General features: G+C 34.0%; 1 protein-coding gene across 1 annotated transcript in view; it reads left to right on the forward strand.

Annotated features, from left to right (window-relative positions):
• LOC150104884 (carbonic anhydrase-related protein 10-like) overlaps positions 1–22,487 on the forward strand; it is a 155,771-nt gene extending 133,284 nt beyond the window's left edge. Inside the window, exons 7-10 of the mRNA XM_090396038.1 lie at positions 11,479–11,633; positions 14,768–14,899; positions 20,601–20,643; positions 21,670–22,487. Coding sequence (XP_090252164.1) covers positions 11,479–11,633; positions 14,768–14,899; positions 20,601–20,643; positions 21,670–21,695 — 356 coding nt within the window. The 3' untranslated portion in view covers positions 21,696–22,487. The remainder of the gene's footprint in view (positions 1–11,478; positions 11,634–14,767; positions 14,900–20,600; positions 20,644–21,669) is intronic.
• Positions 22,488–27,798: the final 5,311 nt, after the last annotated feature.

Below are 27,798 nucleotides of genomic sequence, written 5' to 3' on the forward strand. Positions count from 1 at the left end.
GATTATTTCTATAGAGATGAAGTAATCAGCGGTCGCAAATTAGATGGTTCCAACTCAAGTGGCAACTAATTATCAGACAAAAACTATTTGTTACTAGGAAAGATAAGCATCCATGCGTTAGTTTGGTATGTTGTTTTTCAGACACTATCTTAAAATGGAAATAATTAATTTCCTGGTGCTTTACAATATTACCATCATGTCGGCAATTGCCTAACTAACCTATATTTCTACGTAGGAATGGCTCTACGTGTGTTAAAAGAGAGATAAAAAGTCTGTTAATGAAATCCTTCTATGTTGTTATTATCAATGGAACCATTTTAATTTTTTTTAAATTAAATTAATGAATATATGAAATATTATTTTAAATTCGCTGAAGATATATGGCGAGCAAAATCTGTTGACGTTGAATCAAAAAAGCAAAACAAGAAGAAAAAAAAATTGTTGTTTTCAACAAATGAATCCATTGTCGTTTGGTTGAAAATATTTCCAAACTATTTTCATGTTTTATTTCATAGTGTGCTTTTAAAGTTTTCTACTAATGCATTAGTTGTCTTAGTGCATTAGCAGATTGTTTTCTAACATCCAGCCACCAACATCAAAGAAGCTGACAAAGAGCAGTACAGTTGTGTTCGTTATCATTTCCTTCATCTTCTGAACTCTTTTCTTTTTCATCTTTTATTAGTTCAATTACGGCAACCTCTTACGTTCTTTCCTAGAGAGAGAGAGAGAGAGAGAGAGAGAGAGAGAGATGTACTGAAAAGTAACAACTAACAGAGTAGTCTCGGTCTTCAGAATAAGATGGATAATGTTCATAAACTATCGATTTTATTTAAGTTTTCTAACTTGAAAACCATTGGTACGTATCATCTAGTAGTTTTCACACTTAATTGCATCGGGATTTAAAAATAAATCTTAAGGAATTTACTTTGCTATTAATTTAAAACTAAAAAACGTTTGACAAAACACACAATGACGTACTGTAAGGTAAAAGATGCAATAATGAAAACGAATCCGTTTATCATAAAAAAAAAAAAAACGTATATAAAGTGTTTGCAAAAACTATCATTCTTACAACTCTTTGTGCTCCAAACTAAAAAAATAAAAATAAAATAAATTAAAACATAATCTAATTATCGATAGAAATAACCGAAATTTTATTATATGAGTCTTGATAGATTATCATCTATTCTTTACCTGTTCTCAAATACTTTGGAATTCATTTTTTTTTAATTAGTGGCCGGTATATATATATAGAATGAGACGGAACTGGAACCTAGTTCTTTCGATCCAAAGAGCGGTGTCGAGACTGACTAAGCAACGGAGGTTACAGGATCTTGCCTTAATGTAGCTGGAAGATTACCATTTTTGACGTACCAAAATTACTTTCAAGTTCTGTGGAAGGATTGAAATAATCGATTTAGGTAATCAGTTTTCCTCCTATGGATGGGACTCAGAAGAGGTAGTATGGAACCTGTTAAGATGAGATCAAATATTAATAAATTCATCATCTTGGCTAAGAAGAAATGTAATGTTTCATGATCGAAATCTTAGGCTAGGACTTTGTTTGGATCCCAAAATATAAATATTGAAAAACTCATAAGGAAACCTACAATCGATTAAAGCACAGCTACACGATGCCAAACCGACAGAAAATGTGGATCTGTTCATTAAAAGGATTTAGGGTGGTAAGAATGGAATTGCAGTGAAGCAAAGAATGGTATGAGGTCAGTGTGTTAAGTGCGTTCTTCAAGATGGTCTTTCTGCTTTGCGGATGAAAAACCCGAGTTTCCGGAGGGAAAAATCCGATGGTCTCCTATAAGAACTGCTAACTTGCCTTCAGGTGAAAATCCTTTATAAAAATGTCTCGCGTTTTCTAGACTGGACTCGAACTCATGTATTGCCAACTAAAATAAAAATGTCAAATCGCCTTTGTGACTACTCATCAAAAGGATGACTTAACGAGAATCATTCGTTTTGGTTGAGGAAGATGAGATGTAGTATATTTGGAATCAATTGCCAAGGCGTCGTTTTTCTTGATTTTGGAATTCAGTAGCACAAGTGGAAGATTCTTTGAAAGTAGGAGAGGAAGATAAAAGTGACAACGTTAAGGAGATATACAAGAGAGAGAGAGAGAGAGAAAGAATAGTTTCACTTGGTTGTGTCTTCGCTCTGACCATGAAGTGTCAGTCTGTTCTATTTATCAGCTGGGTGTGCGTTCTCGGATAGCTAATTTATTTGCAAGAGAATAAACACCTCCTCTATTGGAGTCTACTTACCCAGCTTTGTTTAAAAATCGATAGAGAAAAAAAATGATAGAAAGAAAACGTAGGAAAAAAAACAAAAATTCATGGCTGGAGAGTTGGATTGAAGGCATAGTTGGATTAAAATTACGGCTGTGGAAACCAAGTCTGTGAGGCGAGTTTATTATGATTAGTCATTTCTCTTCCCTTGTGAAAATCCCGGGTTCGAATCCGACCCGGGTCGTCCAAATGAAAAGGAACGTGTCACGACTATGTTACCGATTCATTGTAAAAGATGGAATAGGATTTAAAAAAAAAAAAAAAAAAAAAAAAGCAACCGGAAGTTAATGGGAGAGAAACAAAGGAAGCAAGAAAAAGATAGAAAGAGAAAGACAAAGAAAATGAAAGGAGGGAGGGAGGGGAAAGGGAAACATAAAGAAAATAGACGGGGGGGAGGGTAAGTAGAAGGGAAAATGAAAGCGAACGGCGCGCGCGCGCGCACACACACACAATCTGTTGATGTCGTTTATTCCATAGAAATTTATTGAAAGCTTTATTCTGTTCCATGTTACTTTACTTAAACGGCAGTCATCTTAATTCTCGTGAAAAGGGAACTTCTCCGTATAAAAGAACCCAAGTGTCCGTACCAGCTATTATACTAGGTCATATTTGCTTTCGTAATCGTTCATTTCCTTCGCTTGTGGCGCCCATCAATCACACCACCTCTTTCACGCTTCAACGATCCACTTTCATTAAAAGTCATTACCAATAGGCCTAATATTGATAACGATTTTCCTGGGCAGGACCAGCCATGGTTTAATTAAAGTGTGAGTAATGAACTCTTTGCTTGCAAGGAAGGAAGAACAGAAGCAGCGAAAGAAAGAAGAAAGAAAAAAAAAAGCGATAAATGGAGAGTTGACTCTACGCAGAGTAACTTAAAGAGTAGCAGACGTCATTCGCACACTTATTGGCGGGTTATTTATGGACGCAGTGATGTCGATTGTCTTCGGTGCCCTGGCGGATAAAACTGTTGAGGGAAAACGTTCAATGAGCGAACAAATCAAATTTAAGGGCGAGCTGTTTTCTAATTACGTACTGCGAGGATGGAAAAGAAAGAAAAAAAAAAGGATTGTAAAGAAAGAAAAAAAAACACAAAAGAGAGAAAGACATTGTTTTAGTTTACAGTGTCGAGTTTTAGTGCATGCATTTTGGGTCCCTTCTTATGTGTAGGGGCCCTGTGATCATTTAAGCTAAAAGGCAGCTTAAACTCTGTAACTTTATGAGCCGTGACCAGCTTCTAAAGACAGCTTCCGAGCACGAGGTCATAAATCAGTTCAAGTGTGTCTCCCATTGTTCCCAATTACTTTACACTAATTGCAAAGTTTCACTTCGATGATAAAGTCGAAACTCTACACTGAAATCACTTATAATGGACTCAATGTTTACTTACAAGGCTTATTTTCTTATAAGGATTTTTTAGTATAACATTAGCTCGATTTGCTGTTTTTTTTAAGGTTTAGAAACATTTTATAGTAGCTGTTGCCCATCTAAGAATGAATATTTCCATTCAGTTATCAATATTGACAAAGATCATTCGTAGAGGGCACTAACTACAAACATTAATAATATAGCCCTTATAAGGACTGGCTTTTCATCTTCCCCGTTATCTGTAGAAGACAGTGTAGGGATAAGGTGTTATTGAGCTATTATTAAAGCTCTGATCATGGCAGGAGGGTAACAGCAATAGCCGATCCTCAGTTAGAACTTCATTGGCTACAGCATTGCCATTCATTACCCTCCAAGGGGTATTGGATTGAATGAATCAATCACCCTAATAATTTAGCAAACCATAGCATTATTATATATTTATTAATTATATAATAAATTTTTTGGTGTGTTTGTGAAATATTTAAAATATATATCAAAATTAACATAAATTAAAGAATCTAATTAAAGTATATTTTTCAAAAAAAGAAATCTAAATAAATTAATAAAAAAAGAATTTTTATAATAAAATATACATGAAATAATTGCATAATACGAATTTGTACAATTTAATTTTCTCAAATTCCAAGCGATGAAGTTTTTCTCTCTTGTCTAATTCTTATGGGAAAAATCTGAACTATAACGGCCTTTTCTATAACATAAATCAGACATCGTTCAGCTAGAAATAAATAACGTATAAACATCGAAATTCATTCAGTTAATATCTGCTTCTCTTGAGGATTTTGAAACACCTCACACACACACACACACACACATGATGCCTTTAATCATCGAAAACCAATCTTGACACGAGTTAAACTGATGAAGTTCCTTCCTCATAAAACTCACTTTCAAGAATTGTACGAGACTTTATCTACAAATTGGGGGAAAGAGTAACGGGGATACCCATCAAACGTGAAACGCCTGATACTAGTTTTACAGGTAAGATCGGTAATTATATTATCTACACTCAGCGCACCCTTGCGGATTGTCTAGAATCAATTGGCGAACACCAGACTGTAAAAATTCACTTTTGTAATTGATCGAATTCGGAAACTATTATTGGTTGTGGTCGTGTGAGCGAGCAAGGGGAAAGAAAGAAAAGGGGAAATCTCCTCCATCTGCTGTAGCTTCTGACTTCTTACCGACCTGCAAATCTCATTGGTAGAAAGATCTCGCACTTCACATTCAACAAAGTTCGCGAGCTGAGAGAGAGAGAGAGAGAGAGAGTCTCCACAGGCAATCGTCTGCCTCCAGTTGCAAACGTAATCTTATAAGGGATCCCGGTGATTGTCAGAACTTTGGAAGATGAATCAATTCTCCAAGGAGATTGGCCTCTCTCTTTCTCTCTCTCTCTCTCTCTACTAGAGTGTGTGCGGAATGGTCTCCACTAGTTGCAAATCGTCTTGTCTGATGGAAATTACTGAAATTTCGAGAGTTGCGAACACATGAGCAAAGATCAAATCAATGTGATTACCGCAGTAAATTGACAATATTCTTAAAATCCCGATGTAACTGACCTTTTCTTCTTTTTTGAAAGCCTCCCACATCGTTCTCCCCCTTTTTTTTTATTTTAGAAAACTGGTTATCACTCGGAAGACAATCACTCATTCGCTCTCTTCACCATCAAATACACTGTTAGAGAGAGAGATAGATAGTTAAGGGAAAAAAATAGATTATAAGATCGCCCAGGACATTTTTTTTTACCAGAATCTGAACTGATGGCATCGTTTTTATTATTATTGTTATTATTATTATTATTTTTTTTTTTTTGAAAATATATCTGAGAGAGAGAGAGAGAGAGAGAATTGAATAATGAATAAATACAGAATATTTTTATTTACGAGACCAGAAAGATATTTATCAATCTAAAGTTAACCTAACCTTACATTATTTTCTTTTTATTTTCTATCAATCAATTCTACATTAATAATATACAACGATCCACGAGTATCCAAAGTTTGTCACTAGGGGGAGGCATTTCTGAATTCCTTTATTTGAAGTTCTTTGTTTTAACATTTTATCCAGGATATTTATAGAAATTAAATATTAAAATATCCTGAAACTCGAGTGCAGGTATTTGGTTTCAATAATTATCAAGAATGTTACATTATCAACAATAATGTAACATTTTTAATTTGCATATAATTTTGATTTTCACGAATGCATAATTATTAGTAGAAATAATTTTTATTATATGTTCAACTTTTTAATATTTGCAAATGCTGGACATTAAAAAGGACTTTTAAACAACTCAATGTGAATTACTCGATCTTGTATGGTTAGTTTTTCCTTCTGAGAAACTGGAAATATCGCTCTATGATAAAGTTAACCGCACTATCTTAGAATTAGATTTCTTAAAAGTCCAGTTCCTGATCTCAAAAGGTCATTGGACCTAATATGTTGATCGAAGGTGGAAATATTTGGGGAAAATTAAATGAAAAATGTTAATTATTATATATATTTCAATTATTGTATAATTGAAGTATATGTACATTAAATTTCTATATATAAAATAAAATAATAACTTTTATGATGTTTGTGCACATTAACAAGAGCCTCCGTAGCTCAGTCCGTATAGAAGCTCTTTGGTCGAAAAGACCCGGGTTCGATTCCCGTCAGTGAATCTTGTCTTTATCTGGTCTCTTTCGACCAAAGGTGAGTTAGCCGGTCTCATACGGAGGTAGGGGATTTTTTCACCAGGAAACTCGGGTTTTTCGTCCCCAGAACAGGCAATCCGTTCACGTAGCCGGTACAGTCATGAATACGTCCCATATGCCGGTCCTGAGCCCGAATGAAATATGGGAGTTGGGGAAAGCAATGGTGAACTATCCTGTAAAAATCTCATCAGGAATAGCTTGTGGCAATACCTACAAAGCCACCTATGGCTGGAAACGACTGAAAGGGAAAATCAGTATCATACATTCACAAATATTTGACAATTACATAACCATAAATTATGGCCATCTGCTAATATCTTATCGGACTACCTTTTACACGAATAACAACTGTGGCATTAATTTAGCTAGATGTTTAATGAAGTTGGTGTGAATTTGTACGACATCTCCAAGGCACATTACGGTATCTCAAGATACATCTCAGATCTGTTCGATTGAATCCGGCGAATTCACTGGTTCTTCAAGTTCTAATTTTGATTTCGAAAACATATCTCTCATACTATGCTACCTGGAAACCATGCATAAGCAGTCCATCGGTCTGTGTGGTCTGTGCCAGTAGGCGTAGCTATCTATCTGCTTGAGGCAGTAGCAACCACTACTCATTGGACCAGTGGTGTGTTCTCCAATAGCATGCTGCTGACACGATGATCTTCAAAGAGAGGATATCTTGTAGGCTTCGGATCCGGAACTCCTTATGTGTGTGTGAGTGCTCACACGTCATTTTCGAACGCCATTGTTGTAGTTTCCGTACACTCATTCTGTGTATAACGTCAATTGTGGTGACGTTTCCTGTCGATTAGTCTGCACTCACCACGAGCATCCAATTGAAATTAAATTTTATCAGTTTTAATTTTATCTTTTACAGTGGATCCTTGAATATGACCACCATTCTGCTAGAAATCATTACCTATATCTGATAATTTATATTTTTTTTTTAAAAAGAGTTTACTCATTTCTGTAGAAAAACAAATATTCTACGATCGCATTTTTTATTTATTTGGCAGGTCATTTCTTATTGATAAAGGCAAGGTACTGATTGGAGGCGAATAAGTTAACTTATTGGATCTTTATTTGATTTAGGACTATAGATTTTATTCCTGGATGTGTCTAACTAAAGAAAACATTTTTTTTTAATAATTACGTATTCATGATCGTTTTTAGGAATAACAGCAGCCTATAAACGTATAAATATATTAGTATGGTATATTTATTGCATATTGCAATATATTTATATTTATTTCTAATTAGAATCTCTGGTTTCGACTCAATCACATTTTTTTTTTTTTTTTGAGTCGAAAAGACACGATATATTGTCATTGAATTCTCTTGTGGAGATATTAATGTTCGAATCTGTGCATAGTAAGCAAATCCATATAATTTTGATAGGATCCGCTATTCTCTGTATTCATATCCTCAATTTATGAGAACGCTGTCAATTTTAATTTCATCTAGCGTATCCTCTGGTTTTTGTATAAAGTTGGACTTCGTATAATAGTACAGTCTATAGATAGCGATTACATATGCATTATGATGATCTAAAAATAAGTTGACATTTTCAGCTGTTTTAATTTTTTATGTTACTAATATTATTAATAAATATAAGCTTCGAATAAAGAAGTTACACTTCTATTTGTTTTAATTACAATGATAATAATTTTTTTTTTAATTTAGAGCTTGTTTAAAGCAAAAATAGTCACATTAAATACACTTTATAATACAACACTGGATTTTATGAATACCCGTACTGTATTTTTTTTTTTTTTCCAAATTTTATCCTGGTCCTATTACATCGGTTTTTACTTCGATTCACCACTGCTTAATGGGAAGATGTCGTCCATAAAAATATTACTGACTTTCTCTTGTGTTGAATAATAACAAACAAAAAACTTTGCTAGCGATAATATGTTGTTGTTGTTGTTGTTTGTTCTACAGCATTTCGACCGAACAATCTGTTCAGCGATTACTGAACTTGAATCCTCAGTTGTGATATAAGATTTTAGTTGTTAGCCGAGAGAGTGGAAGCTTCCGTAATTGGTAAGGATAATGAAAATACCAGAGTTCAACTCCCGCCCAAAACACAAATACGGGCTTTTATCGATCTCATATAGTTTTCAGTCCCACAAGATAGGCAAACTGACCAGAAGCTACACTCGGTGACATATTATACAGATCCATCCTATCATAACGTTAATCAGGTTTTTATGAAGCCACATTACTTGGCTGTGACAAGCCATCGAGGGGAAGGATAACATGAAGAAGGGTTTGTTGTTGGCCAAATTAGTTAACACAAGTCAAAACTATCGACAGAGATACTTCAAACGATCGAATTACTTATGGTCTTTGCCTTTCTCTCAATTATATTTTGATTACTTCTAATTTCATGAGCTTTTTCTGCATTTCTATTTCCACTCGTTTTCAATTTTTCGAGCCACGATATCCATAAAAAAGTTCACAGTCCAATAAAAACAAACACAGTTGTCCGAAACTAAATCCAACTTCTTACTGGGTAGGACTGGACTCTCCTCCCTGTTAACAAGCGGTTTAACCGCCATTATCTAGGACTCAATACGATAATCGGCAATTACGAAAATTATTTTTGTTTAGAAATGAATAAAATTAGTAACATTAATAAAATTTCCTTCAGAGCCTGGGCGATGGCTAAGATGAAGAGACGAATGTCATACGGCTTTATTTGCTTGAAGGAGTCAATTTTTCTTAAAGACCCCCCCCCCTTGACTTAAGAATTCTATTCAATCTAAAGAAAATGTCACCTCAAGCGAAGAAAACATTTGTGCCTGATTGATTCCGATGAACTCCGTCAATAGAGAGAAGTTGAACTTGGTTAGTACTGCTTAAATTTGTACGCTTCCCCCTCCCCCTAATTTTCTAAAAATGAAAAAAGTCAGGAAGGAAAGAAAGAGCGGAACTGTCTATGAGTAATAATGCTACAATTATTAAGGTACATTCAGTTAGAATAATCATTGTTATGCGTATCAACGATGGTGTTTTTTTTTTTTTTTTTTTTTTTTTTTTTTTTTTTTTTTTTTTGTAAGTTCACATTTCGTTCTACAAATCTAATGATCTACTCCTACCTCATAGCTTCAGATGGTTCGACCACCATTCGAAATATTTCAGCGGTTTTTCAATCACATGAGTGGACATAAAGTATGCACTATCGCAACTACAGTCCCAGAATTCAAATCCGAAAGTACAAATAAAAAAAAAAAAATACGATTTATTACAGAGAGAAACAAATAAATATGATCATCCAATCAATGCCGACACAACACTGATTATTTTCTTTATTCTCTCCAGAATTCATTTTGTTGGATTATGAAAGCATTTGCTATCATGTACTATCTTTTATTTAATAGTAAAGACTCGAATGAAATTACAATATATTTGACAGCTGCCTTTACATTCTCAACGGATTTTTTATTTCCATAAGCAAAATGAAATTTTTTCCTTCAATTTTAGGAAATGTAATCTCTTAGGTTTCTTGAGAAATTGAATGTTAAGTTAATATATAAGTATTCCCGCGAAATAAATAGCGATTTATTTATAAAGGTACTGCAGACGTTCACTACAATATAATATGATTAATTTAAGAGTTATATATTAGTCCATAATATCCACTCACATATTTATAACCCAATATGTTTCAGCTCTTTGAAGTTGCTTTATATAACGAAATAGTTGGATGAAAAACTCAAATATCACAAAAATGATATAAATAGAGAATCCAACAATTGATGAAATAATTCCTTATTTACGTAACAATCAGAAATCAACAATACTTTAAAATTCGGTTGCTTGTTATATATTATCAATAAAGAATCAGCAATTGCAAAAATAATCGGTTCTCCTAGATAACAGTGAAAGTTATCAACAATACTTTGAAGTGCGGTTGCTATGATACAGTTAACTAGATAACTACGCTTCACATAAAAATGATTCCCATTTGCATAGCTTCTTCGTGAATATTTATAATTTTAGGATTATATAAGAAGATAAGAAGGCACACGTTACCAAATTTCTCCGTGACTTGTTTAATTAGCTAATTAATTAGGTTTGCTCCTCGCAAAATTAATTCTGTGGCCAGGAATAATTTAGCAAACAACGATGTTCCCACCTGGAGTAATTACCAGATTTCAGTGGTTGTGGTTGCTGGACTTGTAATAAGCAATTTCTTCAAAAATGTTCGTTGCAAGCAAGCGAGGAAGAATGGATAGAAAAGAAGAAAGAGAGAAGTCAAGCACCTGCATTTAGGGCGAATATAAAGTGGCTTTGGATATTTATTAGTGCATTGTGGGAAATGAGAAATGGTTAAAGGACTGCGAGGCAAAATTCTCCCATAGCACAACTTCATAACGAATTGCATGTCACAGGCGAAGTGCTCAGGTTGCAGCGCCCTCTATGTGAAGATATTTTATGCTTATTTATTTTTATATAAAAATTAATGATTAAGATATTGAAAAATAATGCGATAAATAACATTTAAAGAAAGTATAGCAAACCCTCGATTTAACGGACTTCGTATTTAAAGGACAAAATTTCCGATGCGTATGTCACGTGAAAAAGTAACACCCTGTTAATTTTAAAATGCTTTTAACCAAGATTTGCTTATAATTAAATTTACAGGTTATTTTTTGTTATTAATTTCCTGTTATTGTTAACAAATTTTGGCGAATAGGCCATCATATGTTGGTAAAACACTATAGTAATTTAGCCGACATAAATAAGTCACCGCTCATAAAACATGTTCGGCGAATGATTAGCACGTGATCACACCAATCGCGCTGCAATTGGTTCTTTTGTCACGTGACGTGACTTTCTGCGGCAGCGTGCCTGCCGATTACATAAGTAAAAACATGTAAATTGGCTAATTTGTGAATTTTTCAACATACGCATTCGGAACAAGTGATCGCGGATGCAGCGCCATCTATGCCAAGATATTTTAAGTTTGTTTTTTTTTTAAATATTAATCAAGACAGTGAAAAGTAATATTTAAAGACATTAGATACTATAAATATTTAATCTTGGCCATTTATTGAATTTTTTTTTTTTTTTTTTAGGTCAAGAAGCTCCTCTGAACCATCTGTCCGTCCAGGGTTTGATACCACCAACAGAATACTTCATGACATACGAAGGTTCTTTAACGGTGCCAGCCTGTCAAGAGACCGTCACGTGGATTGTAATGAACAGACCAATCTACATCACCAAACAGCAGGCAGGTGAAGGGGTGTTGCTGCTTTGTCACGCTTTAACCTTTCATTAATGCGACATACGCAGGTTGTTTGTATAGATTAAGGTACATCTTAATCTAAATAGTTTTCTCATTTCATTGCAGTCAAACCAGACACAAATCTATTAAACAGACGAAGTCAATATGCTCATCACAACACATTCTTGCAACAATGCTAATACCAAACGAACAGCCTTAGGATATGGAAACAATACTAAATAATATTCACGTTACATTGTTCAAACAATGGTATCAAGTACTGGAATAAACAATTGTTATCTACATTGCGCATAAGAAAATATGACTTGTAGATTTCTTTTTCTTGTAAATTTCATATCTCTTTGAACCATGTAGTTTTCTTCTATTATTATTACTATTATTAATTTTTTTACATAAATATTTCTATTTATAAAGCCAGTCCGTTCAGAATCAATCAGGAAGACTGTCAACGAACTTAGTTCTGTAATGTTAGCTTTTATTCACTTCTCGCAGTTTGCCAGGGCATTTTCTCCACCTCTTACTCCGTATATTCCAGTTTATTGGATTAGCGCCGAGCACGTGCATTCTGTTTGGGATATTACTGAGCAAACACAGGTGATTAGAACTGACATTTAATAACTGGAAAGTGCGATACAACTTGCTTTGTTGCTTGTGAAGTCGCGTTTTTTTTCCCCCTTCCCTTTTTTTTTTCTCTTTTAGCTTTTCTAAAATTCACGTTTTCGAAACACTCAGAAAACCACTTATGTATGATCGATTACTTGCAGAAAGAAATCGGAATGTTTGCTATAAAAAAACGAGATAAATACGCGCATGTTAACTCTTTTAGAATACACACGAGTGTGAGATACACCAGTGGTGGAGCGTAGCGATGCTTATAGAAAGATCATGCAGTTGAATGTTACTTTTTATTGTCAAAAACTGGTTGAATATCATCACAATAAGGTTAAAATGTTTAAACAAGTATTTTTTTTTTAAACTGATACAGAAAGAAACAAGAGTGCACAGCAACATTATACAATGTTTCAGAGGTGAGTGTGCCCGAGAGTATTTCACATCGACTATTATTGATTGTTACTTTCTGAGAAGTGAAAGAGAGAGAGATCAAATTACGTAATATGATAACTATAAATTATTTTGAAAAGAAACAGTGTGGAAAAATTAATAAATTAATGATTGTCTTAAAAAGGTATATATATATATATATATATATATTTTTTTTTTTTTTTTTTTTTTTGTTACGTCGCGTGCCAGCTTAGCACGCGATCCTTGGAACAATTGAAATGCTCCATCCTGTTAACAATGGAGCCTGTTTTCACTAAGAGAATCTTCTGCATCATTATTATGATATTTTATTTGTTATAGGAATAGTCTGTTACCATGCAAATGACGTAATGACTATCCGTCTCAAGGAATGAAATTGATTATATCTTCAACAAGAATAGAAGACAAGATTGACGGATCTAATAAAAATAAAACATAAAAATGAAAATAATAGAAAAAGTCTCTATTTAATATACACTGTGTTGATAAAAGTATTTGGACACCTTACGTGCGATGCAAATTTCCGATTCTACCACATGCAGATATTCAGGGAATGTCTGCGTAAGTGTGGTAATAAAAGGTGGGATGGTCAGCTGAACTAGACGTGAGGAGCTGAAGGATCTTTCTCAGCCATAGCCAAGTTAGCCGGTCTTGGGCGCGGGCAGTAGGGTTTTTTTCCGCCAGTTTATTTGATGTTTTTCATCCCGCAAGCAGGCAAACCGGCCCCGTGAACACACAGGGATACACCCAAGAATACCCTGAGGCATAGGAGTGACCATTCTATCCTCGTATTTCGGTTACGAAGTCCAAGCATGCTTGGAAGGTTGTGGGCCTTAAAGGCCTGTTAAAACTGACAGACTTCCAACGTGGGATGGTAGTTGAGTCTCACATCAGTGGTCTTTCTGTTCGTGACATTGCTACCCGTATCAGTATGTAGAAATCAACTGTTGCTTATGTGATTCGTTGATAAAAAGTTGATGGTGCTACCACAACTTGAAAATACACTGGGAGACCATTGACACTCACTGACCAAGATCGACGAGTTTTTCTCGCAATGTTCGAGCATCCTGCACGTCATCAACGGTGGACTCCCGGTCAACCTAAAGAATGCTGCAGGGACATCTGTCAACACTAGAACTGTCCACAGAGTTACGACGGCAGAGCTGCTGCGAACAAGCCACACATCACCCTTCCCAAGACGCCAAGCAACGTGTCTTTCACACTGTTCCTAGACCATAGCTGGAAAAGGGTTCTGTGGAGCGACAAATCATGCTTCCAAATGTTTAATTCTAATGGTCGTGTTTAAATTTAGAGATAAGCCTGGGAACGGTTCCAGAAGGGCTGCCTAATTCGAACTGTCAAGTTTGGTGGAGGCTCGGTAATGGTATGGGGTGTTTCAGTTGGATGAGAGTTGGTCTATTGGTGGACGTGCCCAAAACCATGACGTCTGTCTGATGGCTACCTGTACAACTTCATGCTTCCGACGCTGTGGAATACTTCGGCAGTGAACCCATACATGTTTCAGCACGACATAACTCCATGCCATATTTTGCTGAGTGTCCGAGATTGGTTTCCACAAAATAATGTTGAAGTGTTGGACTGATCAGCTCGGAGTCCAGATCTCGATCCCATCGAACATATTCGGGATAAATTAGAGCTCCGAATTCGCTACAGACCACAGCACTGGGGATAAATTTGTGCGAGGAATAGACGAATATTCCTTTTGACGTATCAGAAATTGGTTGAAACCATGCCCTGAAGGGTAGTTGCTATCATTCAGGGCAAAGGCGGTCCCACTCGATACCACAACTAGGTATCTAAATACTTTTGTCAACACAGTGTATATTATTTTCTTAAATGCCCTTATTCATCACCGTTAAATAAATAAAACTTCCCAGTTTTATCCTATTTTATGGTTTTCGAATAAATAAATAAACCTAACGTATAGAATAATTACATATCCCAACCGCCATAAAATCCCAAGTTTGCAACATGTTCAGTTTACTTTTGAATATTTAAATAAAAAAATAAAAACTCTTTCGCTAACTTACAATTTCGTCGTTCTTTCTTTTCTACAGCTTTATATCCTGAGAAAACTCATGCAAGGGGATGAGAGGAATCCTAAAGCCCCTCTGGGTAACAACTTTCGACCGCCACTGCCACTGAATAGAAGGGTGGTTCGAACGAACATCGATTTCAATAGAGAAAAGGTAAAAAGTCCGAAAGTCTCTTGAAAAATACTGTAAATTTAAGGCTTGCAGAAACCGAAGCATTTGTTCGAATGTGATAATTATTGCATTCGAGCAAATTGCTGCATCACGTGTCTGCTACACGTTTTATTAATATTGTCCAGTGATGGGCCTTAAAAAGGGAAGGGAGTTCATCATGTGTGTGTGTGTTTGTGTGTGTGTATGTGTGTGACCTTAAAACCTAAAGTGGAATAAAAATATGTTTCGCCACCACGGTAAGGGTCCCTGGTGATCTAAATCATGTCTCACTAAAGATATCCTTTAATTGATTAAAGGCAAACCACGTGATTAAACTAATTTCTGTTGACCGGTGTTTAGCGCCGAGATACTTCAAACCTAAAGAAGCATTGAATCCAATATTATGTTCAAGAATTGAAAATACAGTTATATTTAGAATCAGAACTCAATGCGATGAGGAAATTATCCTTTCTATGCATTGTTTACGTATGTTTATATTCCCGAAAGATTGAACAAAACGAGTTTATCGGGTTTCTTCAATGTTCGTGCTTTATCTATCTTATTACGCTGCCATCTTTACACAGAAAATTATTCCGTTCATTCAAATTGATGTTTGCAAGTCCTCCTCTACATCGAGGATCGAAATCTCTCTTTCTCCCGAGCTGCGTCAAATAAGGGAACCATCCCCTGATAGCGCATTGGGCCAGTTTACCTTACAGAAATATTTCAGCCAATTAAGTTTCACCAAAAGCGTTTGTTTGTGTGATTAATTTAAAGGAAAGCGATATACACCCAGAGTGATGATGTATAAACCAAGCAATCCAATCCTTAATGAGAGAAAATAAAAATTTAAAACTTTTTCAGTGACTGAATAAAGAGCCTCTAAGAGAGTTTAGAGAAGAATCTATACATGGATGCGACTTTAGCCCACAGATTGCTTTTGTTTCGTACAGGTTTGCAAAACGGTACCACGCTTACAATTTTGACATCGGCTGGTCTGTGTTTGTAAGATAACGTCGATTCTTTTTTTTTTTTTTTCTTCCCTCGCTGACATCACTTTCCTAACGCTTCTTGATGACACCTGAGTAATCTCTACATTATTTTTCTTTAGTGTCTGCAAAAATGTAACCAATAAGATTTCTTCATGTAGTCCATCAGCGATCGTATCCCATCGTAGGTTTTCCCCTGACCTAAACACTGGTTAGAAAGAGATTTGCATCATCAAAAATGCATTTCTTGTTAGTAGTATAATTGTGACGATTTCATCTCCTGCATATCCCGATTCTTTAAAATTCTACAGATATTATTTATCATCACCAGAATGATTTGGAAAATCGATCTGCTATCCATTGAGGAAACTTAACATCCTTCAAAAAATGAGATAAAATCTTTTCTTCAAACATAAATTATAATAACTATGTTTTTTGATGTTAAGTTATATTATTCAAGTAAATAAATACTTAAGTTATACATATTTTTGGTCGTAAAATGTTAAAAAATAATAAGACTTATAGATAAACTGATCATAGATTTTTAATTCGTACGTATCTTCGTACAATATTGCCTACCAGTTTCGTTAGTAACTGACTAACTTTTTCAAGGCTTGCACAGTACAAAAAATTGATAAATGCAAAAAAGGTTAAAGAATACAAAAAACGATAGTACCTATTAGGTAGCTAAGATAACACGTAGCTAAGTATCATGAACACTATCGCAAAATGGTTATCCTCGAAAGATCATCAACAAATTTCTATACAAAGATAACCAACAAGAAAGAACAGTCTCCCAGCAAATTTCAACAGCAGTCATCCCCTTTATGGGTTCGATTTCCACCAAATTTGCGAGATTGTTAAAAGCCCATAAAATCAGGGTTGTATTTAAACCAACTACTAGAATCAGACAGGTTCTAAGATCTCCTAAGGACAGTGTTCTATTTTGTAAATATCCAGGTGTGCATAATATTCCATGCACGTGCGGTCTTTCCTACATTGGACAAACTTCGAGAAGGCTGGAAATAAGACAGAAAGAACATGTCGGCGATGTAAATCACAACAGAACGATCACCTCCGGTTTAGCACATCACTTTTCAACTTCGAACCACACTATAGACTGGAACAACAGCTCTATGCCCTACGTAGACGAAGATTACAGACATCGTTTATTTAAAGAAGCAGCAGTAGTACAGGCAGCAACCTAAACGGAAATCAAGGGGCCATACTGAACGATACTTGGAAAAATCTAATTAATTCCCTCAGTTTAACAGATCTACAGTGCGTTTGCATGTAACACGTATTCATGATACTTAGTATCAATGCATACAGACATGTCAAGCGAACGCGTTACCTTAGCTATTTAACAGGTACTAACGTTTTTTTGTATTTTTTAGCCTTTTTTTGCATTTACCATTTTTTTGTACTGTGCAAGCCTTGAAAAAGGCTTGCACAGTACAATCCTTCGGTTACTCGTAAGGAGTGGTCTGGAGGATCGCCTAATTTTTAAAGAAGGTCTTTACTTATACAATATCTTCACGTAAAGATTTCTTTTTATTATCTATTGCATATGATTTTTTTTTGTTTTTAGTATTGCTAGCAAATAATGAAATGTTTAATTTGAAAATGTGGATGTGCAAGAATTGAGAAACTGAACATCTTATTCTAGAAATGTCTACACTAGTCTAATACGAAACAACTTGATTATAATTTCCACTAAACACACCACGACATTGTGCCTCCTTGTAACATTACTCAAACGCAGCAAAGGGCCAGTCAATTAGATGTATATCAGACGCAGGCCGTATTCAATATTGTTCTGTGAACCAAAACATAAACTAAAAAAAGAAAGGCTCTGTTAGAGCCTTTCTTTTTTTTGAAGTCGTAAAGGTCTGACAACAAAAGGGCCTTTTGTTGTCAAAAGGCCCTTTTGTTGCCGGGCCTTTACGACTTACGTAAACAGTTACACCACCAATTAAATTTTAAATTTATAACCTTATTTTTAAAATTTTAAATTATAACAAGTTAAATTAAATACATAATTTTGACTTACAAAAATAAAGATTGTTATCTACGAGTCATTTTTTTAAATTTGATTTTGATCCTGAATCCTGACATCTTCTCCTCTGTACTAACATGTAAATATCTGCTTTTTCGTTTCGTGTTGCAATATGAAGTATTGCATTTAATCTAGGATCTTTTATCCATGAGGAACTTTGACTTATTAAGTTTCATAATTGAAAATAATTGCTGACATATATAGGTGCTTCCAAAGATTGACAACAGTTTTGCACAATAAATTTTATATTTGGGATATTTACTGCCGAGGTATTTATAAAAATTTGGTATGCGAACTTCGTTATATTTATTTTTTAGTTCAATATTGCATTGGAATTCAATTACTTCCATTTGTAATTCTTCGTCAACATTTTCAATATTAATTAAAAAAAGGTGAACTAAATAATAATAATTAATTTTCAAACTGGTTGAAATCAGAAAAATCTTTTTTTTCAAGTTCAATTTTCAATTCTCCAATTTGAGGAATGTAATTTTCAGCATCTTTATTATTATTTCAAGAAATCGATTTAAGTGTAGGAAAGTAGGCTAAATTATTTTTTGCCAACTGGGTTTGCCAAAGATAGAGTATTTGCCAGAAATGACTTAATTGAATCATACATATGACATATTGACTGTTCACGTCCTTGCAGAGCGGTATTCAAAGTGTTTAAGTGGCTTGTTATGTCAACTAAAAAGGTCAAGTCTTTGCACCAATCTTCATCGGTGAGCTGAGGAATCAATTTTCCTTTGGAAGAAGTAAACGTCAATTTCTTTTAACAGTTTAAAAAATCTTTTTGAAACGACGCCACGACTAAGCCAGATAACCTCCGTATAATATCGTGTGTTTCAAAAAGAATGACCCGATTTCAAATAATAATTTTAATTATGAAAATATAAATGCCATATAAACACCCTCTTCTCATTAACTAAGCGTAGCGGCTATTTGGGCGCTAGTAGTGGCATCTAGCGGTCATCATATCACATTCTGGGCGAAGGCCACGTGGTACAAGTTGCATTCATTTGTGGTTCGTGGTTGCAGAGATATACAATTTTCAAATCGGGACATTCTTTTTAAAACATCCTGTATAGCAAACTGCTACATTGTGAATCCAATTCATTGTCGATAATTCAAGGCGTGAGAGTGTATCCAGTTTACTGTTTGAATTACTACACTCATCACGTGTTCCATCTTTAGTTTTTTAGCACAAAGTGACTCCTGGTGTATTATGCAATGAAACTTAAGTTTGTCCTTGCACAACATTTCCTTTTTCATTTGAAGTTTTGCAACAAGTCTGACGTTAACACCAACCCTAGCAGGAGCCCCATCTGTAGTCACACTTACTAATTTTGACCAGTCCGCGTGAGCATTTTCAAGACTTTTCTCAATACACAAATATAAGTAATTTCCTGTCATTGTTCCTGATATAGGCACTGTATCCAATTCCTATATCCAACTATTGGATATAGGCACTATATGCAATAGCTCTTCAGTCATTTTCATATCATCATCGTCAACGCAACGAATGAATATTGCTAACTGGGAAGTATGAATAATGTCTGTACATTCTTCAACTGCAATGGAAAACGCTACAAAACTCTTTATTTTTTAACGCAATATATGTTAGAAGTTCTCTGCTATATCTTCAACACGCTCCACAACTGTATTTCCTAATAGGCTTATACTTTGAAATGCTTCCTTTTTTCCGGACGTATGATTTTGACTACACTTATAATACAATTTGTAAATAAATTCTCCATCAGTAAAAGGTTTCGAAGTCCGAGCAATTTTTTTCACTTATGACGTAACTACATTTAACAGCAGCATCACTTGCTGTGATAACATTCGAAAATATCCTCTGTTGAAACTTCATTTGATTTTTTAAATCTTTAATTTTGTCATCACGCATCTTTTCTGTATATTTATCACAGTTCTTAAGGTTTGTTTGATAATGGCGTTTTAGGTTATATTCTTTCACAACGGCGACACTTTGTCTACATATCAAACATGTCGGAATATTTTTTACTTCCACAAAGAAATATGCCTTGGCCCATTTTTCTTGAAAAAGTCTTCTTGATCTATTTTTCTTTTTTTTTTTAACTTTAAATTTAGACATTGTTATGGGCAATAAAAATATAAATTATTGAGGTAACTTTTTATTAACACACTATCTTATTACAATGGTAACCTGTAACTTATTGACATTGTATCACGTGGCTTAAAATAACTGCGCGACAAGTAACTTCCATTCAGTGTTGCCAACATTTGATGATAGAAACATAGTACAAAGAATTGTAGTAATAAGTTTACGTTTGTTCAAAGCTGCCATAAAACATTTAAAAGTTTGAATATTTTCTGTTTTAATCCCCGCAGGATGTTAGAAACATTGATTTTTAGAAAAGAAATCATTAAGGTCGAGGGCCGGATAAGAATCCATCGCGGGCCGTATCCGGCCCGCGGGCCGCTAGTTTGCGACCCCTGTTGTAAGCCAAGCTTGGTAGTAAGTAACATGTTACGAAATACGTAAAAAAACAATAAAAAGATGAGATAGTATTTTTTCTATAAGTTCTTATGCATTTCCAATATTAATACTAATGAAATAAAATATAATAACAATAAAAAAAAATCATGAGTTTAATGAAATTTTGTACTTTCACAGGACGCGAAGTGTCCGTCAATGTACAGAAATATGCAATATCAATGTAAGTTTTCAATTCTCTCTCTCTCTGAATGTATGTATGTATATATATATATATATATAATTTAACTTAATTGTAAATGTACAGCAGTAACATGTCTCCTATTATTTTATCTAGTGATGTATTCTTTCTAATATGTAACTACCAGGTATATTTTAATCTTGCTCTTCTCTTGGTATAGTACGCAAAAATAATGCGTGCCCGAACGCACACGCGTGCATTTAGTCATTTCTCCTAAGTACCTTTGGACGAAATACGCTTTGCAAAATGACCGCACAAATTGCACGCCGTTGTGAAAAGTAATTATTCGCACAGCGCGAGCCTCTAAAGAGTCGCACGTGTTGATTTATTTCAACATTTCTGGGATTTCATCGCTTCAAGTACATTGGCTAAACTCTTTTGAAATTGTAATGCTAAAAGTTTAACAAGGGAGCTTTTCAAAGCGCGGTATCTGTACTTGCCATGTTTCGCATATACTCAGGTTACGACAAATAAATATTGAAATTATTGATTTCTGTAAATAGAATTAGAAGAAATGCATGATTTATAATAAAATGTATGATGCAATCATTGTAATAGCTTTCTTCGTTAATTTTTTTTTTTTTTCAATTTACCTAATTTGTTTACTTCCTATCCGAGTAAGAAAATGTATGGTGGTTAAGTACCTAGTTTTGCCGTCAGGTGGAGCAATTTCTTTTAATTGTTTTATTATGCGCAATTTCTTTTAATTGTTTTGTGGTTAAGTACCTAGTTCTGCCGTCAGGTGGAGCAATTTCTTTTAATTGTTTCATTATGCGCAGAAACTACTGATTTATTGTTGAGGAAGCGCAGATCGCTTATCGCAGGATGAAGCTAAATGCTTACTGTTGATCTTCATAAACTAATTATCTTAATAAATGTAAAGAAGAAGTTTTTTTATGAGGGGACTGAAATTTAACTGGTTTATTAATATTTAATACTTTTAGAATCTGTTCTAAAGCACAATAATTAATTACGTATAACTGAAATAATCTAACTTTTTTTTTCCAGCTAACACAAAGAAAACTGTTCAGTGATTGATTTTATTCGTTGAAGAGCACTTAAAGAAAGAAAAAAAGACAGCTGCACAAATTCTATTCTCCTCCCGATGAGTTGTGTGAAGTTTTCCACATAGCAGGTGACATACTGACTCTCTCTGATGTGAAACTACATACACCACCAGAGACAAAATTTGCATTTCGGTAGAAACTGGCCAATTGTCTTCCATATTTTCATTACCACTTGGTCTCTCGGCGGCTTACTACGTGTATGTGTGTGTGTGCGTGCGTGTATGTGTGTGTGTTTTGCTCGCTCTGTCTCTACCATCCCAGGCTACCTGTGAATGTTCAACGCTGTAGCTAAGTTATATGAATGCAGCGATGCGTGATGTGTGTGTGTGTGTGTGTGTGTGTGTGTGTGTGTGTGTGTGTGTGTGTGTGTGTGTGTGTGTGTGTGTGTGTGTGTGTGTGTGTGTGTGTGTGTGTGTGTGTGTGAATCTTGCATCTGACATTCCTTCTGTCTTCTAGTTAAATGATTCCATGTGTTTATGAAGCACCAATTCGACTTCAGCCTCCACCTGGATCACCACAGAAGAAATCTTATAGCGACACACTTCTTTCTATCTATTCCTATCAGTCAATATAAGTTTACGATATTTCACCATATAATTCCTTACATGTGGAATCCAAAAAATAAAAAAAAATAAAAAAAAAATAATAATATAAAAAAGGGTAAAGAACAAGACTTCTTCCTATATGATAATAAAAGATTTCTTCCATTACTGTTTTAGGTGATCTAGTCCTAGCATATACTACCCTATTTTAGTTTTCTTAAAACATTTTTTACCACAACGGGGCCTTTTTTAAAAAAAATCATTTCTTTATGTGTTTTATTGTATGCACTATTGAACAATAAATTGTTTTTCTCATGCTTGACTGTTTTAATAATATTTCTATTATTTGGTTACAAACAAAGAAACACAAACGTTACATTTTGTCATAAAATACATGAACACAAACCATTGTTGACAAGTTGGCAGATTGCCAAATACTGCAACGAGATATTTGCAGATTGTTTTGAAGTCAATTTTTTTATAAGCATATCATTTCAATAAGGTAACTTTTTTTTCCTCCCAGGAAACCGTACTTAAAATTGCAGATGTGTAATTTTTCCGTGACCTAACCTTCTAATTAATTAATGCCGCGCTGCTAATTAACCCGATGGATGTCTCTGACAATTACAGCTTATTTAAGGTAACAACAGACTAAATGAATTGCCTATTAGATCTAACAAAAGAGCGGTGCTTTGTTGTTTATCAGTAATGGTAGCTGAATATGTTTCGAATACGATGAATATTAGTTCGGGAGGGAAGTGCAAACATCCTTTTGGCGTATATCTTATAATGATTGTCTTCATAGAAATATAATTTCTAAGGAGAGCCTAACTAATGCTCACTCAGCTCTTTTAGATTTTCTTTGACTTTCTAAAAGGAAAGTGTGATTAATTCATGTTTATTACCACTAATGACTGGATATTTAGACATTGCCGTAGAACGGTCGTTAAATCGCTAATGGTAACTCAGGTTAGAATTTCAGGCGAGACCGAGACTTTATTTAAGATTGTTCTTTAGGATTATGATTTATAATAAAATGTATTATGCAATCATTATAATAGCTTTCTTCATTTAAAAAAAAAAATTTTTTTTAATTTACCTAATTTGTTTACTTCCTATCCGAGTAAGAAAATGTATGGTAGTTAAGTACCTAGTTTTGCCGTCAGGTGGAGCAATTTCTTTTAATTGTTTTATTATGCGCAATTTCTTTTAATTGTTTTGTGGTTAAGTACCTAGTTCTGCCGTCAGGTGGAGCAATTTCTTTTAATTGTTTCATTATGCGCAGAAACTACTGATTTATTGTTGAGGAAGCGCAGATCGCTTATCGCAGGATGAAGCTAAATGCTTATTGTTGATCTTCATAAACTAATTATCTTAATAAATGTAAAGAAGTTTTTTATGAGGAGACTGAAATTTAACTGGTTTATTAGTATTTAATAGTTTTAGAATCTGTTCTAAAGCACAATAATTAATTACGTATAACTGAAAGTCTTTTAAGATTAAGACTAATTTTCGTTTTTCTAAATTAAAACTAATCTTAAACATTTGTCTTAAAATACATTAAGGAAACCGATAGGTTCGTTCCCATCTGTTTTCAACTAAAAAGTAGTTCTCAAACCGATTGCGAACTCCAGAAGTGCTGAGAAGATAGCAGAATTGGCTTACCGAATTGGTGTTTATATTGCTACGTGCGGGACAGAACCAGAACAGTCCGATATTCATTTGACGCGTTCATTTTAATACAACAAAAGGATAATGCGTTATAATTCTGTTCTTCTGACGTTTTTAAAACAAAGTTTCTAATGAATATGAATGATTGGTTACATTTCCTCAGTAAAAATTTCACCTTTTTTTTTTTTTTTAGTAACTAGCTCTCGATGATCCAGAGCGGACGGATGATTGAAAAGGAAGGAGTTGGGACTTCAGTAACGAAAAGCAAGACAACAACAAACTAAGAAATGAAGTGATAAAAAACTGACGCATCTTGAACTTCTTCAGAGCTAAAATGTGAAGCCCAGTCTGGATAAGTTAAACTTAGTCAACCGAACAGCTAAACAATGAAAATCTAAAAAAAAAACCTTTAGTAACTTTAAATCTAAAATTATAAAACTAACCTCAGTTAAAAAAAAAGAGAGAGAAGAAGAAATATTGAAAAGTTATTAAACGTAATTTGTTTCAGTTTAAATTTGAAGTATACAAAGTGATACGAAATTACGTCCTACAACACTGTATTTTTTGAAGAAAAATCTAAGATATTTCCGCATTCAACTGCTCTGAAATACTTAGTCTTCAATAATGTATGCTGTTCCACTGATGTGCTAATCATATTAATCCAAAGTTTTGTTACATTCGCAGCAGGATATAAATAGGCTGAGTGTGACTATTCCATTAGCAGCCAATGAGGCTTCCTAGTCTGCCATTTGTATGTTTCTTGTCCAGTCTTATTACGATCAAGGGTCAATTTTTACTTAGTAGAAAATATCAGTCATCTCTAAGAGAAAAATTAAGAGAAAATTAGGTGAATAAGGAGAGGGAAAACAGATTTTAAATCTTAGCTACAATCTGACACTGCTAAATGTAGCCATAGCCATTGCCGAAATCCAGTGGCACAACGATTTGTAAAATGAAAATAGACCCATTGAAAGCACCCGGGGATCCCTAAGAAAAGTAAGGAGGCACTTTTAACGTTCAGGGATCTGACTGAACGCGTTCTTTTTTTCAGAAAAGAGAGAGAGAGAGAGAGAGAGTATAATATTAATAAAATTATCCTTTTATAAAGTTTATTGATTATTACTCCTATTAATAACTAGAAGGTTACCCCGTTTCTTCGAATTTTATTCAATTATTGTTTAATATCTTTTTTCGTTTTTTTTATTTAGTCTGATACTTCTTAAGGAGGTTTTTTTAACCTCTGAAATTCAGTAAAAAGGCAAACTTCTTTTCTATTAAAATTATCTACAGAATTATTCACACCTTAACTTGATTTTCAAATGTAAATTTTGTGTGAAATTTCGAATAATAATTTCAAATATTAAATAGTGTTAAGTATGCTTTTCAAAATAAAATTTCGAAAACGATAATAAAATATTGCCATATAATCAATGACATTTTTTCAAGCCTGTAATCCTTTGCGAAATTTATTTGAAATGTGAATAAATGAAATATCCCATACAGCTGTGAAAAACCGAAAAATGAAAAACTTAGTAAATTACTCCCAGATACAAATGGAAAGATGATGTAAATTCGCCAAGAAAAGCAAAGCGATGACTACAAATACTCATACGGTACGTAACAATGCACTGTATACGCATGCGTATTTAATGGTTGAGAGCATTGGCTTCTTATCCATAAAAATTTCTCATGAAATTGCTGAATTCATGAATGAATGACGTCTCTATTATGCTCACGTCACCATTAATTCAACAATATCACGTTTTATAGGAGAAATATATAAAAAGTCAATTTCAAAATATTTTGAATTGTTTTGTCTAATTTGAAATAATCTAGTTTTTTGCTATTATTAAATATGTTTGATAATAAATTTTATCAAAATCTATCCGACCAGTGAAAAGTTATGTGTATATGCAGACTATCTTGTTTAAAAAAAAAAAAAAAAAGGTGGGGAAAGAACCATGTATAATAAAATTACTAAGGTCATGACGTAATGTGATGAGATAATAGCCACGTGGCTGTTCGTCAAGAAACCTATCAGTATATTACATCGTGAAGTACAATAGGCAATGACATTGTGGCATTGCCTATTACTCTTTGTTCTTCACAACCTTATTGATTTATTAATGTATTACTCATAATGAAGACCCAATATTTTAACAAGAGTTCATCATAATATAGGGTTTCTCCAGAATAAGGTTTCTAGTTTATCTAATCCTTGGGTCGTCATCTGAATTATGGAGGTTTGTTCATGTCTGTCCGGGATCGAAACATTATACTGTTAGCGTAATGATGAATTAAGGCAGGTTTGGAAAAGATTTCTTTCAGAACCAAAACTACGTGGATTATATTCAGCAAAACCTGTTACCATAGTAACCTAAAATCCTAACTTAGTCACAAACTTCAGAAGCATGCACTGCCTCCTGGTATTACGCAAGCAGACCAAGATATCGTGGAGATGCGGAAGCACACGTCAGATTCGTCTTAGTGTAGAGTAAGGAGCTTATACGATCCACGTATTGTCTGATTGCATCCACATATTAATGCAGTATAATCGAGCAAGTTATAATACTCTTATAACGTATACAAATCTGTACTGTCACAGTTTCAATGAGTGCAATTTAGTATGCTAATCCTGACATGCACTTTATTATGCTAATCCTGCTTACCACACTTCCTGATAGATGGCGTTTATTTTAAGTGTGCTTACGTCACGATTAAACTGACTTCGTTTTTGTTTCATTCAGCATCACGCTTTAGGCGAGTCTTTTGTTGGGGGGGGGGGGGAAATTAATCATTTGTAGGTCCGCAGTTTGAAAAATGCTTGCAATAAAAAACAGTTGATAACCACCGTGCACCAAATACCACGGACATATTTAGCATTCCATTTAGTGAACGGGGACGATTGTAAGATGTTTTCTTCTTTAAGCAGGACAGATGGACTGGTTTTTGTTCACGGAATTACACTGCCCTTTAATATACTTCCATTCAGGGAGATTTGTTAGTGTTATCTCCAGTAACATCGTTTTATAAAGTGTAGCAACGTTAATGATACCATTTAGAAATTATAAATGACAGATATAAAGCAGTACTTCAGTTTTAAATTGCTTTTGTATAAAAATAAGTTGGTGGGAAGCAAGAAACGTATAAAAAATATTCGATTTTTTTAAATCCCCTCTTATCGCTTAATATTTATTATTATTGTTAATTCCAAGACCGTTGTATATTTCCATAATGCCTTCTGACAAGTATACTATAATTAAATGAAAAAAGTGTCAGTAACACAAACTTAAAAGAAAAAAAAATAGATGTTGGATTTCATCATTCATTCACTTAGTGTTAAAAGAAGTCAGTTGTCACTGTTATCAACAATGTGCTCATTATTGCAATTTCATTGTTAAAAGTTTAGGCGATTTCCTTTAACAATGTTATGAAAATAGTCTATTTCATTTAACAATGATATGAAAACAGTCAATTTCTTTTAACAATGATGATATGAAAATAGTCAATTTCTTTTAACAATGTTATGAAAATAGTCAATTTCATTTAACAATATGAGAGTCGAATTTCTTAACATTGATATGAAAGCAATTTCTTTTAACAATCATATGAAAACAGTGGAATAATTTCGATAGTTGAAGCATCAAAATCGAATACCTGAAAATACATGCACATAGTTAAAAAAAAAGTACAGGAATACTTAAATTAAGAATTGATAAACGAGACACATATAAAACAGACAATAACAATTCAATTAAACTACTTTCAGATATCTGTTTAAGTGGGTGTAAGTTAGAATCAAACTCCGAATTGGCCTAAGAAAACTATTAACTCTGTCTGTTATTTTCGTTAATTTC

This window comes from Typopeltis vanoorti, chromosome 7 (genome assembly GCF_054136105.1).
Source record: "Typopeltis vanoorti isolate ZY-2024b chromosome 7, IOZ_Tvanoo_1.0, whole genome shotgun sequence".
Classification (NCBI taxonomy): domain Eukaryota; kingdom Metazoa; phylum Arthropoda; class Arachnida; order Uropygi; family Thelyphonidae; genus Typopeltis; species Typopeltis vanoorti.